The sequence below is a fragment of the Cololabis saira genome, chromosome 4 (genome assembly GCF_033807715.1).
Source record: "Cololabis saira isolate AMF1-May2022 chromosome 4, fColSai1.1, whole genome shotgun sequence".
Lineage (NCBI taxonomy): Eukaryota > Metazoa > Chordata > Actinopteri > Beloniformes > Belonidae > Cololabis > Cololabis saira.
Window position 1 is genome coordinate 43962716 of NC_084590.1, and position 16365 is coordinate 43979080.

The 16365-nt window shown below is 42.7% G+C and overlaps 1 protein-coding gene across 1 annotated transcript in view; it reads left to right on the forward strand.

Annotated features, from left to right (window-relative positions):
- The window catches only part of LOC133442011 (tyrosine-protein kinase receptor UFO), a 69921-nt gene that overhangs the window by 27857 nt on the left and 25699 nt on the right, over nucleotides 1–16365 (forward strand). The window contains exons 5-9 of the mRNA XM_061719878.1: nucleotides 402–482; nucleotides 582–697; nucleotides 3126–3321; nucleotides 13740–13879; nucleotides 15546–15690. Coding sequence (XP_061575862.1) covers nucleotides 402–482; nucleotides 582–697; nucleotides 3126–3321; nucleotides 13740–13879; nucleotides 15546–15690 — 678 coding nt within the window. The remainder of the gene's footprint in view (nucleotides 1–401; nucleotides 483–581; nucleotides 698–3125; nucleotides 3322–13739; nucleotides 13880–15545; nucleotides 15691–16365) is intronic.

Here is a 16365-nt window from a genome sequence, read left to right on the forward strand (position 1 = left end):
GGTTGTTTTTTTTATTACGTCTTGTTTTGTAAAAACCTTCAAAAAGAGAGATAAGAGGGCAGATTTTCCCTTCAGCTTGACTCAAGAGGAGTGACTTTCCTGTCATTTACCTCATTGTGAAGAAGCCTTAAGGGCTTTCCTGTTTGTGCCGTGTAGTCAGACTCATGATGAGCTGGAGGATGAGAGCCTGTCAGACGGCTGAACTACCATGAGGCAGGATGTTACCTGGAGCAGAACACCGATGCTGGCCAAGCCTTCTGCAGCTCAGTGAATCAGACATCAGTCCTGCCAGGCGTCTTGTGTTTGTTATACGAGGGTGTAAGGTGACTCAAGGTTTATTACGGGCAGAATGTGCTCCAGAAAGATCCATTTAACTTTTCTCACCCCGTCTTTCTGTCCAGGTCTGAACAAAACCAGCACCTTCTCCTGCGAGGCCCACAACCACAAAGGTGTAGCCACCTCTGGATCCGGTACCGTCACCGGTAGGAGTCACGCTACAGACACAGCACCACCTCGGCTGAGTTTCTCGCTCTGTTATCTTTGTTTACTCTCTCTTTCTTCCCCCCTCTACCTCTCTACAGTTCTTCCAGGGCAGCCTCAGAATGTGAGGGCTGTGGAAACCACTCAGAACACTCTTCGCTTATCGTGGCAGCTCGGTTTTGGAGGCTACTACCCGATAATCCGCTGCACCGTTCAGGTGAGCCAAGTGAGACCTAATGGGGGCCTTAGGGGAAAAGAAATCACTGCAGATGTCCGACTTGTCTGGCTTGTCCAGCAAACACATCTTTCCCTCCGTGTTTGCAGAACTGAGAGCTGGCTTTTTCCTCCTTTTTGCTGAACTCATCCTCTACCCCTCCCTGCTTTATTCCTCCACCAGTGGGTCAGGTTTCACTCTGGGAAAAGTGGCCTCCTGGACTAATCTGGTGTAGCACCACTCCCTCTCCTTGTGTCTTTCTGCCACTTTCCGTCCCTCTCTCTCTCTGCGGCCGCTGCAGCGGGAAGGTTTTCTCCTGCAGCAGCACCACCCCGAAACGTCTGCTTCTAATAAAGCTGCCCCTCATGCCTCTGGCTGCTCCCGCCGCCCCTCCCCGGCCCCGAACAAAACAAGGGGCCCACTTCAGCAGAATGGGGCAGAAATCAGAATTTAACGGTTCATTGTGCAGCAGGAGAGAAAGATGATGAAGAGCAGAAAGACTTCCCTATGCTCTGCACACGAAGGCACGGCGGCGGGAGGGAGGGATGGGGAGAAGACGGGAGCAGACAAGAGTGGGGGGGGGGGGGAGAAAGTCAGAAAGGGCCGTGACGGCAGGTATTTGTGGGTCTGAGCCACGCGAGGGGAATGCGGCCGCAGGGTGACTCAGCGCTGAGTCGTACGAGTCCGTGAAGCACTTGTTCGGCAGGCTGGGCGGTGACTCACCGGGCCGCGGCTGTTTCTCATTCGCCGTCTCTCACAAACACACACATTCATGCCTCACTAATTCACACGACCGTCCCAGCTCACGCCATGAGGGAAAACACTTCCCGACCTGCGAGCGGCGGCTCGTGACTTTCATTTTCCGAGGCCCAGAAGACAATAGTTGGGTCCCTCGCGGCCCTGTCAAGCTGGGCAGCTCGCTGTCAGGCCTCGCGCCTTGCGCCGGCTCTCATGTGGTCGGAAGATGTTTGTTGTTTTCTTTCTCGCCATGTTTTCCTCTTTACGAGCTAAAGTTTGCAGAAGTGGCAGGTTTCTGCTCCAGATTATTTCTATGAGGAGTTCTGCTTTCATGGGCACCTTGCTGAGTGGACGGGGGGGGGGGGGGGGGGGGGGGGGGGTTATGTGCAGAGTTTTGGAAATTAACACTTAATGACCCCCCCATCCTCCCCCCGTCCACCCTCTGACTTTCCTGTGAAAAACATCACGTGATCATGTGGATGGATGTGGATACGGCTCACATCTATGAAATCTGTTTCTAGTTTCTAGTTTCTAGTTCCTAGTTCTTAGTTCTTGCACAAGTGGAGTGGGGGGGGGTGATTACATAAAAGCTGAGAAATATTAACTTTGTTACTAATTAAAGGAAGCAGACTTTAAACCTTCTTATTTTATTTTGAAAGGGCACAAAAGTTGATAGACGGAGCGTGGATCGATTCTTGAAGCAGAATCAGCTTTTGGTTTCAGAGATCATGTTTCTGTTTCCTGTTTTACACATTTTAATAGGTCTGACTTATTTATGTTGCTTTGTTTTATCTTAAAACTATGAACACGTCAATGATTTTCATCCTTGTTTGTGGCGAGCAGCTTTTTCCTCTGCCCTGTTTCCACTAGAACAGGGGTCGGCAACCCAAAATGTTGAAAGAGCCATATTGGACCAAAAACACAAAAAACAAATATGTCTGGAGCCGCAAAAAATGAAAATTCTTGTATAAGCCTTAGAATGAAGGCAACACATGCTGCATGTTTCTATATTAGTTATAACTGGGGGAAGATTATTTTTTGCACTTCATTATGCACTTCAAGAAAAAAGTCGAAATGTCGAGAAAAAAGTCGAAATGTCAATATTAATTTTGAAGTACAATCTTGAGAAAAAAGTCGATATGTCGAGAAAAAAAGCAATGTTGAGAAAAAAGTCAAATTTTCGAGGAAAGTCAAAATTTTGTGAAAAGGGTCAATGTTGAGAAAAAAGTCGAAATATCGAGATTAAAAGGGAAGAAAAAGAGAAAAAAAGGAGAAAAAAAGAAGAAAAAAGAAAAGAGAAAAAAAAGGAAAAAAAGAAAAAAAAAGGTCAAACATTTTTGAAAAAGCTCCATTAGCCACTAGGACGGCGCTAAGGAGCCGCGGGTTGCCGACCCCCGCACTAGAAGAACATCACCTTCTTTCTCAGAGCAACATGAAAACATTATAACAGATACTTTTATGTGTTGCACACAAAGTGTATCTCTTATTTATTCATTTAGTTTCTTCATGGATGCAAAACTAACTACGCAGAAGATACGTGGTTAGAGAAGACACAAACTGACTTGTGCAAAAACAAAAACCAACGCAGAGAAGTTGCTCATCAGCACATACGTGGTTTTCAGTTTCATCCAGCCGCTGCACCATTAAGTGAGACGCTGCAGATTAACACCCTCCCCTTATGTGAACCTTCCAGGCCAGAGAGTCAGGCCCGTCCGCCCCGGCAGGCCCCGACAACATCATCCACAACCAGAACGTGAACATCCCGCCGGCCAGCCACCTGGTGGGGGACCTGGAGCCCCACCACCTGTACGCCGTCAGGGTGGCCTGTCACAGCAGCCAGGGCCCGTCGGCCTGGTCGCCCTGGGTGGAGCTGCGCACCCAGGAGGGAGGTGAGTGAAATACACTGGAGGGGTGGAGAGGGGGCCCAGGTCAAGGCTGCGTTATCTGGTTACTGAGGGAGGTGGAGGTCCGAGACTCCTCCCGGTCCGAGACTCGAGTTGTAAAAAGAAATCAGGGGGGATGGTGGATTTTATCATATGGGGACAGATAATTTGTGCTGATTACAAATAATATAATATATTACAAATAATAGCAGTGACCAAAACACCTGCAGAAATACTGCAGGAATGACATAGCAGCAGTTAAATGCAGCCTTCTGTAAGCTTTAAATATCCACTGGGCTTACATCAAATACATCAAAACACAACAATAAAAAACAGTTTTCTGAACTTATCAATATGACTCTGTCCTTCACAGGATAAGTAAAATGGATCACTGCAAAAACTCGAAATCTTATCAAGAATATTTGTCTTATTTCTAGTTAAAATGTCTCATTTTGGTAAAAAAAATTTCATTACACTTAAAACAAGACTCATCACTGGAAAAAACAACAATTTTCAACTGTTTCAAGTAGATTTTCACTTAAATATAAGTAGAAAAATCTGCCAGTGGAACAAGATTTTTTTGCTTGTAATAAGAAGATAAATCTTGTCCCACTGGCAGATTTTCCTACTTATTTCAAGTGAAAGTTTACTTGAAACAGGTTGAAAATTGTCAAATAAGTTATTTTTCTGGTGTTATTTTTCTGGTGATGACTCTAAATGTTGAAATAGCAGTAAAACCACATTCATTGATGAAATGTCATAAGGGATGGAAAGGGGGGATGGCAGTTTTACAGGGGGGATGATTTGGACCGTTTTTATTTCAGGGGGGATGCCATCCCCCCCTCATCCCCCTCAACTCCAGTACTGCCTCCCGGTCCGAGACTCCTCCGGGTCAGAGACGGAAGCACACTCCTGTGATTTATGGCGTCTCAGTCAGCGTTAAAGATCTTTTTATGTTATTAGATTAGATTAGATTAGATTGTCCTTTATTTCTCCCTCAATTGGGAAATTCCCTTTGTGTAGCAGCAGTAAACTCAAAACACTTTATTTTGATTTACAATTTTAAAAACCGTCCCAGGGTGACAGAAGTTCGGGCCTACAAGCGGCTTTGCTTTTTCAAAAGAGAAACGCTACAGCCAGGGAGTCTTCAAGTTAATAAACAATAAAACACGATAAAAAATAAATAAATGAATAAAATAATTGCCTCATGGAGAATTATTCAGGAGTTTAATGGAGGCACAAATGATTTAAGTTGCACTTGGGAACCCTGCATGATCTCCCAGGGGCAGGAGCTCGTACTCCGAGTGAAGGATTGTGGGAAGACTCAACTACCGTCCTCTGGGCCTGAGGAATGAAGGTCCCTTTCCCCATCACCTTCAGGGCTGTAAGCACCAAATGGGCCAGGCTGACATCCCATATCGGATAAAAACATGATGCTTTAGTCCAAACCATACAGCCTCAATCGCAAAAAGTGCAGTTGATGCTTTCACCACAGTTAAGGCTGATTTTCTGGGCCCTATAAAGTATCTGGGATTTTATTTGATCATAACTGTGACTCAAGTCAACAGATATGATGTGAAGCGTTTAATTTTTTAGTCCAGGCCGCTGTCACTTCGAACTCCCTTGTTCGAGGCTCCCAGACGTTACACAGGACCACGGTCGCACTGGATACTTCACCGCCGAATGAACTATAATTGCCTCGAAAACCTTTTTTTTTTTCCTTCTTTCGGAGCCTGTTCTGAGGTGATCTGATTGCATCCGTGATTGGAAGCGAGTTGAGACAAAGTGGGAACAGGTTTCACGACACCGAGCAGCCGGGGAATCGGGTTGCAGCGGCCTGTTTCTCGTATTGGCCTCTTCTCCTCCGTCTGTGTTTGTGAGAGCTGCCAGATGTGAGCGACTGAGCCACCTCTGGATGTAAACGCTGGAGGCGGCGGGGCCGAGCGGCCCGGGAGCGACTGAAGTTCCTCCGCCAGGATCCCGGCGCCCCGTCCAGGCATGCCGAGTGTCTGACTTCCAGCCCAGGCGGGGTTTTTCCATGCCAGCTCACGCTCCCTCCATCCCTGGATAGACGGGGTGGAAACAGAGCTGGGTGAGAGGAGAGAGATGCCACGGCAGGAATGACCGGGGCTTTCCACCTCGGGGGCCGTGTGAGATCTGAAAACGCATCAACATCAGCGTTTCTCATGTTCTCATAAACAGGAAAATAAAAAGGGAGAAGTAGCCTGATTAAAGTGCTTGCTGCAGCCGGGACGGGAGCAGTTTCTCTTCTTCATTTCTAAATTTGAAACCTCTTTGTTTCATTTCAGCGGCGCGGCGCTGCTTGGTTCTTGCTGACGGACCTCTGCGGTCAGAGACAGTTCAGAGTTGTTGAATGTTGAAGTAGGAAGTTGGAAGAGTCGGGCTGCTCTCAGATCGTCATGTTCTCCACGTATTTCTAACGTGAGACCTCCAGGGAGCATGGGTCCTTGAGAACTCGGACCCGTCAGACATCGCTGATGTCCCAGGTCGACATCCCTGGGCTCGGAGGCGTCTGGTCGGGGCCGCCACCCGCCGGAAACGCTACCAAGAAATGTGTGCTGCACGTTTCAGACCGGAGATGAAAAGGACAAGACATCAGCGAGACATTTAGTCGTTTGTCACATCTCAGAAGCATGGCTGAGGGAGACGAGCCCGCGGTTCCGGCCCGCGGTCCTGACCCGCTAGCAGCGGAAAACATGTGGAGACTTAAGCCTGAATTATGGTTCTGCGTCAAATCCACGCCGTGCCTACGCCGACACCGTGACGCCGTGCTGAACCCTTCGGACTTCTCCGTCACTCCATTTCTCCGCGGTGCAGTACCCCCCGTGACCGCTAGTTAGCGATCTTTTCCTGAATGGTTTATCCGACTTTTCCGGTCACAGTGAATCAAAGAGATAAGGACAACTATTGTGCAAAAAACCAAAATGAAAAAAAATCACACATACACGAAGAAAAGAGCGGTGAAAGTTCACGACTGCTTCAAACCGGAAACCGGAAATGCGTTGCTACCAAGCGAACCAATCACAGCCTCTCGTCTGCGTTTGGTCTGCGTCGCCTCGACGCGTAGTTACAATTTTTGGGAGGTGCACGTCAGTGACGGCGTGTGGTCTGCGTCGAGGCGTACCCTACGGCGTAGGCACAGCGTCGTTTTGACGCAGAACCATAACTCAGCCTTTAGGAATCAGAAGTGCAACAAGGGCCCATTATTGCTGCACATTTCAACCAGTTCCGGTACCAGAACTGCCCAGCTTCTTTTCTTTTCTTTTTTTGTTTTATTTATTTGCATAATCCACTTCGTCACAACTGTTTGCTGTTTTGGAGCCGTAAATTGTTCAATTCAATTCAATTTTATTTATATAAAAATAGACCGGAGCACACGACATCTGCCCAGACCCTGCTCATCGCATTTGAAGAAGCAGCGGCCAAAGTCGGACTCAAGTTGAACTCAAAGAAAACAGAATGCATGCTTATGAACAAGCCAACCACCCAAGTATTACATCACGGGATGGATCACACATCAAAGAAGTCAAGGATTTTAAATATCTGGGTTCGTATGTGGCTGACAAGCAGAAAAGACTTTCTTGCCAGAAAGGGACAAACCTGGAACGCTTGTAACAAACTCCTTAGAGTCTGGCAGTCGGGAGTTTCAACCTCCATCATGGTCTATTTCTTCAGGGCCTGTGTATGAAGACTATGAAGAAGGAACTACAAGACCGGCTCAACGGCACATACACAAGACTCCTCATGTGTGTCAAAAACATCTCCTGGAAAACTCATCCAACCAAGGAGCAGATATATGGTGAACTGCCACCAATAACAGCAACTGTAGCACGCCGTAGAGCAATCTCTGCAGGTCATTGCTACCGTGCTACGGATCAAGTAATATCCGACATCCTGCTATGGCGGCTCCCCCAATCATCCAGAGGAACCAGAGGCCTCATACTTATCCTGACACAATACCCAGGGACACAGGACTTACACTCCAAGAACTGGGAGCAGCAATGGCCGACAGGACCCGGTGGAAAGAAGTGATTTCTAGGATCTGGACGACAGTCGAAGGATGATTTATTTATAGCGTCTATTACAACAGAAGTTCTGTCTCTAGGATCTATCCAGAGATCCAGAACATGAACCCCAGAGCAATTATTACATAAACAATGGCAGGTAAAAACTCCCCTCGTGGGAGAAAAGCCTTAAGCCAAACAGTAGCAAGAAAACTCCTTTAGGAGGAAGAAACCTGGACCAGGACCTGGATCTTAAGGGGGGACCTTCCTGCCAAATTGTGCAGATATCTGCTGCAGAAGTCACCCTGAATCCACATCTCCGTCTGGTTCTCCATCTCCTCTCCTCCATCACCCGATCCGCTCTTCCCAGCTTTCTTTTTGTTTGTTTTAGTTTGTCTATTTCCGTCAGAGCTCACCGTCTCTCCTGCTCTTGTGTTCGTCTTTTCAAACTCTACCAGCGACGCATAGGAAGTTATTTTCAGCTTCTTTTCTTTGGAACAGTTTTTATTTATTTGCATTTCCATTTGGTCACAACTTTCTGTTTTTTTGGACCTGTAAATTGCGCGGATATCAGATAACAGATCCTCCTGGTTCTCCATCTCCCCTCCAGGTCTAACGTCTTTTATCACCCGATCCGGTCCTGCCAGCTTTCTTTTTCTTTGTTTTTTGTCTGTCTGTTTCCGTCAGAGCTCACCGTCTCTCCTGCTCTTGTGTTCGTCTTTTCAAACTCACTTACAAACGACGGAGAGGAAGTTATTTTCTGCACAAACACACCCTGGATCAAGCCGAACAGGTCTTCCCTCAATCCAGACTTTCAGCTTCTTTTTTCTTTTTTGACCTTGGACGACATATTCCCTGTGCACACAGCAAGGCACTGTGGGAAAAAGACAAAAACAAAAAGTGTGTTGATGGTGGGAATTAGGAAGGAATGGATGGAGGAGCGGGGAAACGGGAGACGGGGGCGCGTTGAGAAAACACAGATTTTTTTTGCAGTTTTCCCAAAGCCAACTTTTCTCCCCGGAGGATGAAAGAACAGAGGAACAGAGGTGGGGGGGCTGGGAGAGGAAGTGAGGCGACCCTTGCTACCCTGAAAATCCTAAAGCTGCAGTGAAACTACATTTGTCCTTTTCCCCTTCCTTAAATAACTCTCCAGAAGAAGAAGGACTTGCACCCCGTTACATCATCCACCCTGAAGAGACGCCGGCGTTAGTCACGAGACGACCTGGAAGTGACGGGAGTGAGTCACCGTGATGTGGCCCTAAAACTGCTTTCCCAGCAGAGACACAGTGTCCTGCCATGAAGACGTGCAGAACTGACACAAGGTGCACGTCCTGGGACTCAGCAACATTTTATGATGACGCCGGCGTTTTTTAATCGCAGAGTCTAGATTTTTAACTTTCAGTTACGTGTTTTCACCCACAAGAAAAGTGAAGAGGGAAAAAACTGTCTTCAGAGTTTTACATTAAGAGTTAAAATCTAGGTTGTGTGAAACACAGAAGAGGGAGAGACTTTACTACAGAGCTGGAAAAGAAAGAGAGAAGTTGGAAGCAGAATCAGGGCGAAAAAAATTACAAATTACGCAATTTAAAAAGAAAAAAACACTTTCCAATAAGCGTAATTTAAAAAAACAAACCGAAAAACAAAACCAAAACTACAACAAAGTTATAAAATAACACAAAATATCTCTCGTCAAACGCAGATTGTCGTATTCTTTTTTGATTCAAAGAAAAAAAATATGACTGGTGCTAAAAAGAGAGAGAGAAAAAAAAGAAAACCCACCTAACTTAACATTTATCATGATATTTCTTCATCATACTGGCTTTATTATTCTTTTATATATAATGTTTGATTTGCATTCTTTGGCTTCTGTATCCAGATTGTTCCATAAACTGATACCTTTTACAGAAACACAAAGTTCCATTAATTTCGGCCTGAATTTTTTTAAAGATCTCTCTTCCTTTTAAGTTATACTTATTTTCTCTTTTTTCAAATTTTTTCTGTATATTGATTGGCAAAATCTTCTTATGAGCTTTCCACATAATTTGCAGAATTCTGTTGTTCCACTAATTCAACAAATGTCAACAGTTTTCACCGCAGAGTCTAGTTTTTTAACTTTCACTTATGTGTTTTCACCCACAAGAAAAGTGAAGAGGGAAAAAACTGTGTCTTCAGAGTTTTACATTCAGAGTTAAAATCTCGGTTGTGTGAAACACAAAAGAGGGAGGGACTTTACTACAGAGCTGGAAAAGAGAGAGAGAAGTTGGAAGCAGAATGGGGGCGAGGAGAGAAGTCAGGCGGGGAAGGGTAGAAACAGAAAGACGGGGGCAGAGGGAGGCTGATGGATGATGGAGGATGAAGTGGGTGGAGCCGGACCGCTGGAACGAACTTGGATCGGAGCTTGTTTTCGTTGCTGCTGGCAGAGCGAACAGGGACCACATGTGGAAACAATCAGCCGCCAAACGCTTCCTGATAACATCATCCGATCCGGGCCGAGCTGAGCCGAGCTGGGCCGGGCCAGGGCGGGCGGCGTCAGTCGCATGTGTGCAAGTGTCCGGACACTTTTTATGACTGAGACACAGACGTGGAACATGCTCCAACCTAAACCCAGATGAGGAACCTAAACCTCGTCCAGATGTGTCAAGTAACGAAGTACAAATACTTCGTTACCTTACTTAAGTAGAAATTTTAGTTATCTATACTTTACTGGAGTAATTATTTTTCAGACGACTTTTTACTTTTACTCCTTACATTTTCACGCAATTATCTGTACTTTTTACTCCTTACATTTTAAAAACAGCCTCGTTACTCTATTTCATTTCGGCCTTTAAAAAAAACTATCCAGTTAAATTGCTCCATCCGGATAGAGTGAATTTGGTTGTGGTTGTTTCAGATGTTCTTGTCCAGTTTTGTTCTTACATCCGTTCCCTCAGATTCCTGCAACTAAACTTGGATGTACATTCCAATAAAGGTTAGGATAAATGATAACATGCCTCTGAAGTTTGACTTTTGCACCATTACAATACTTATAGGCAACTAGTCATCATATCTCCTGCTCTCTGAAACACATGTTAATGCTCAATAGTACACATATATGCTTCTTTAATATATTTGCATTATACTAACATGCATTCATTTTCAATGGCATTTGTCCTTAATGGCTTTTCCCCCTTACATTACTTTTACTTTTATACTTTAAGTAGTTTTGAAACCAGTACTTTTATACTTTTACTTGAGTAAAAAACTTGAGTTGATACTTCAACTTCTACAGGAGTATTTTTAAACTCTAGTATCTATACTTCTACCTCAGTAATGAATGTGAATACTTTTGACACTGTCCCCCGACAAGTGAAAGTGTTTCTGGGAATTCTGAGAGTGAATTCCTCGCTCCATTCCTGGCACCTTCGGCCCTCAGGTCCGCTGGGAGTTTTGGTCCGTGGCTGTTTTTAGCACGTCCCAGAAAGCAACGGCACATCCAGGTCAGATCCAGGTCTGGGACGGCCTCCTGACAGAGAGACAGAGAGAGAGACACCAGGACTCCTCTGTTTTGCCCTCGGATGCCTCTTTCTCTCGGCTCGGCAGAATTCCCAACATTCCTCTCACATCGTCTCCCTCCAGATGTTACAAAGCTCCAAGTTCCAGAGGTTGCAACACAAGGCCCGACCTCTGTCCGCCGGGTCCGCGGGCCTCTCACGGCTCCGACCTTCAGCGGACGAGTGAAACTCAGCGCTGTCGTGTCCATAACTGTGCAATAACCAGGACAGTGCAATAACTTTGTGCACTGTACACTTTTTCTATCCATATACCGTATATTTTTATAAGGCGCACTAAATATATGGTAAAATACCGTACTATAGTGGCTGGGGTTGAGTTATGTATCTACCTGATGGATGCTACAAAATCCTACAGCAAATGTAAAAAAAAAAAACAAGAAGAAAAGTACCTTATGTCAAACATAAATGACATAAGCAAGGTATCTGATGTATTGAAAAGTGTATTATTTGCGGACGATACTAATCTCTTGGGAACAGGTGAGAACTTGCAGCTACTTTTGGACGTGATCACTTCAGAAATGTACAAAATGAAAAAATGGTTTGACCAAAATAAATTATCATTAAACATAGGTAAGACCAAATTCATGGTCTTTGGAAATTATAAATCAAATAGCCAAATTCAAATTCACATAGATGGAATACAAATAGAAAGAGTTAAAAAGATAAAATTTCTGGGTGTGATCATAGAAGAAAAAATTAGCTGGAAGCCTCACATCCAACATGTTCAAAACAAACTGTCAAAAAGTATTTCATTATTAGCAAAGGCAAAACATTTCTTGAATTATAAATCACTACTCATTCTCTATAACTCATTGATCCTACCCTATTTAAATTACTGTTCGGAGGTTTGGGGGAACACATACAGAAGCTCACTTCACTCCTTGTGCATATTACAGAAAAGAGCTGTGAGAATAATATACAATGCAGGTTACCGGGACCACACAAATAAATTATTTTTACAATCTAAATTACTAAAATTTATAGATCTAGTTAATTGCAATACAGCAAAACTAATGTTTAGAGCCAAGAATAACTTATTACCAGGACATATACAGGGGATATTCTTTGAAAGGGAGGGATATTATAACCTCAGGGGCCAACTTAATTTCAAAATTATCAATAGACGCACAACACTGAAGAGCTTCTGTCTGTCTACCTATGGGGTAAAACTTTGGAACAGCCTGAGCATAGATCTAAAACAAAGTAAAAACATATCACAATTTAAAAAAAGATATAAAGAAACTTTTTTCTCAAAATACAGTGGCGAATAAAAATGTAGATATATATATATATAGATTTATTTAATATGTGTAGATATATAGATTAATATTATGGAAACATGTTATATATATGTATATGTATGTATATGGACATATAGTGATATATTATACATACAGTATTTATGTATGGATATATCTCTGTTAATATATTAATATATAGTTATATGTAGATATGTTGGTAAATGGATGTATATTTATGTTGATATATAGACTTATATTATGTTTTTTTTTGTGTTCTATAAGTAAGCTCATTGATTCTCTTGCTATTTTGGAAAAATGAATATAAGATTTGGGGGTAGGACCTGATAAGTATACACTTCAATCCTACTCCCTTTCGAATATGCTGGTGGATCTGCGAGGTCTGCCTTGTCTTTTTTTTTGTTTTTCATTTACTTTTTAGTATTGTTCTTTCTAATTTGCATATTCGAAATAAAGCTCAATAAAAAAAAAACTTTATTAACAAAAAAAAACCCAGCTTTGCTCCGTCTCGGCAAAGTTGCCATTATGCGAGTCAGCGATTCCGGACGTTTTTAGCTCCATCACTTCGGCGACATCAACTACATTACCCACAATCCCCCTGACTGCAGTAACAGAAATTACCGTAATGATCATATATAAGGCCCACTGCATTATAAGGCGCACTGCCGGGTTTTTGAGAAAATTAAAGGCTTTTAGGTGCGCCTTATAGTGCGGAAAATACGGTAATTCTTTTTTATGTTATGGAAGAGTATCAGGGCCATGCAGGAGAAAAAATATTTGAGAGGGGAAAAATAAATTTTGTACACTTCGAGAAAAAAGTTGAAATGTCGAGATTAATCTTGAAGTACAATTTCAAGAATAAAGTCGAAATTTCGTGAATAAAGTCAAAATGTCGCCTTTTTTCTCAACATTTCAACTATATTCACGAAATTTTGACTTTTCTCAACATTTCAACTTTTTTCTCGACATTTCAACTTTTTTCTCAAAGTGCATAATGAAAAAAAAAAAACATCTTCCTCCTCTATAATATTATTTTTATTTTTCTCCTGCCTGGCCCTAATACTCTTCCGTATTATGTTCACAACTTTAAAGACAATAAATTAAAGACAACTTATAACTTTATTATGTTTTTTAGGTTCTTGCGAACAGGGGATATGGGTGGCTGATATTTGGATGAAGGGAATGAGGTTCCCCTTGTTTAAGGACTTGCCTTGTTTTTTATTCATGCATTTCCTTTTTAATACATTTAAAAAAAAAAAAATTATGAAATACTTGAATAATATAATATTGTCTCTTGATTGTTTTGGTTTTTACAATGTGTGTTAATTGTAAAGCATTGAAACCAGTGGGTTAAACATATGGAAAATGGTGGAATTTCAATATGAGTAACAATAAAAAAGTAATCTTAAAAAATCTGTTCTTATTAGTTTAACAGCTGATATGTCTTTTAATTGAGGATGAGATACTAAGCAAATCTTTGCTTGACGTTCTTGTATATGACAGTGCCGTGAGTGAGATGGAGATGTCAATTTCCCCGAGGGAACCTCCCAGACGGATTAATAAAGTCTGAACCTGAATCTGTGTTTCAGTCCCGGAGAACGCCCCGGTGAACGCCACCGCCAGGCCCAACGGCACCGAGGTGCTGCTGTCGTGGCAGGAGCCTCCGGGGCGGCTGAACGGAGACCTGCGGGGCTTCGTGGTGGAGTACAGCACCCCCGCCGCGCAGCAGGTGAGTCGGGATCCTGGATCCACCTCTGAGGTCCATCCTGCAGGTTCTGGTCCTGATCACATCAACAAAGTTGTTGCCAAAAGGGGCAGAGCTTTTGCCGTAACGCGTAAATGTGCACCATTTCTCAACACACAGTTGTTTTGTCAAGTTGTTAGTTCATTGGTTTTGTGTAATTTACTGTTCGGTTGTTTGGTCTGCTGCATCCAACAGTCTTCTAAAAAGTGGCTGCAAGACTTGTTCTTGGTTGTTCTCCAAGAACAAGTGTTGCAGAAATGCATGAACGTCTCCTGGCTGAGGGTTGAGGATATCTACTAATGTACTTACATGTTTCTATAGAATTATTAACACTCAGACTCCTACATTTCTCTATAATAATATAACTTATTGTTCAAATATTAATTCATATAACACTCGAGGGGCGAATAGTGGTGGATTATGTTCCCCTGACCTAAGTCTGATTATGAAGAGGACAGAACTTTATAGATCAGTTGCATATTGGAAAACCCTTCCAGGTGAGATTCATGACATCAAAAGAGGTTGATTTGAAACGAAGACTAAGAATGTATTTGTTGTCATCACCTTAACATCATATAGCGTATCTGATTGAGTGAGATCAATACATCAAATTACATATGATTTGTATGATATTTTTACAAAATGGCTCAACAGCGCCCCCTAGAAGAATTTGTGCCTCAAGCCCCACGATACGGTTTGACGTACATGCACGGAAATCGCTACACACCTGTATCATGTCGCAACTTAAAGAAAAGTCTCTTGGCGCCATGGCCGAAACCGAACAGGAAGTTGGCCATTTTGAACATTTTGAATTGAACATTTTCGCGTAAGTTTGGCGCAATTTATGCCATTCCTTTGGCAGTTAATACGGCCCGAACCGTAACGTGCCCCCAGGTGTGTTATACATCAAAATATGCGTCTCCATCCTGCGACGACGCACATTACTTTTCTCTTTCAAAAGCGTTACCGTGGCGACGCTAGACGCCAAAAACCGTGCCCCCCTTCATCTGATTGGTCCATATTTGATAGTTCTCCAAAAGTCACCAAATTTTGCATGCAAGCCAGGCCTGGTGATAAATTTGATATTTCATGGTTTGCATTAATGGGCGTGGCCTAACGGCTCAACAGCGCCCCCTAGAATACTTTTCTCTGCCATAACTTTTGAAAGGTTTGACATAAAGACTTGTGGGTGGTGTCATGGGACTCGGTTTTGAGTACTTGACCTTCATTGGTGCAAATTAGCCCCGCCCCTTCTTCTGATTGGTCGATATTTCATAGTTCCTATTTCCGGCCATAACTTTTGAATGGTTTGACATAAAGAGTCATGAGTGGTGTCATCGGATTTATTTTTGAGTCCTTGACTTTAATTGGTGCAAATTGCACGCGCAAAGGCCCGTTCATCGCTGCTTGCAGCTTTAATTTTCTTTATTTCTTATTTTTAATTTAATTTTTTATTTTTTTTAAATGTACTTTATGAATTGAGATTGTATGTTTGATTTTGTATTTTATTGTCTGGCTTTCGTTTTGGCATCAGCTAATGGGGATCCTTTTAAATAAACAAATAAATGAATCCGGGTCAGAACCGCCACCACATCCGTCCAGCTGGCTTGACACGGTCTCATTTCTTCTTCTTCTTCTCCTCTGTGGACAGTTGGTGGTGGACGCCGGCCTGGACACGGAGCTGTCCATCAACCTGTCGGTCCCCCTGTCCAACGTGACGTTCCGGGTGTGCGCCTACACGGGGGCGGGGCAGGGACCCTGGACCCCCCCCCAGACGCTGGTGCTCAACTCTCCCGGTGAGTCATTAACACGGTCGGCTCATGGAAGATCCTCTTTAAATCTTTCTTTAAATCTTTATTTCTTTATTTCATTCATTAAAAGAAAACAAAACAGTTCAATATAATTACAACAAATCGCTTTCCTTGAATGAAAGGGAAAAGAAAGAAGACTAAGCTTATTTTATTTGTCCCTTTTTCCTAAGAAGTCACATTTTATTTAATTTTAATTAATATAATAATAAAAAAAATTTAAAAAATGACGCAATTTAAAAAGAAAAAAAAAACACTTTCCAATAAACGTAATTTAAAAAAAACCAAACAAACAGAAAAACAAAGACAAAACTACAACAAAGATATAAAATAACACAAAATAGCTGTCGTCAAACACAGATAGTCGTATTCTTTTTTGATTCAAAGAAAAAAAATATGACAATGGTGCTAAAAAGAGAGAGAAAAAAAGAAAACCCACCTAATTTAACAATTATCATGATATTTCTTCATCAAACTGGCTTTTATTATTCTTTTATATGTAATGTTTGATTTGCATTCTTTGGCTTCTGTATCCAGATTGTTCCATAAACTGATACCTTTTACAGAAACACAAAGTTTCATTAATTTCGGCCTGAATTTTGTTTTTTTAAAGAGCTCTCTTCCTTTTAAGTTATACTTATTTTCTCTTTTTTCAATTTTTTT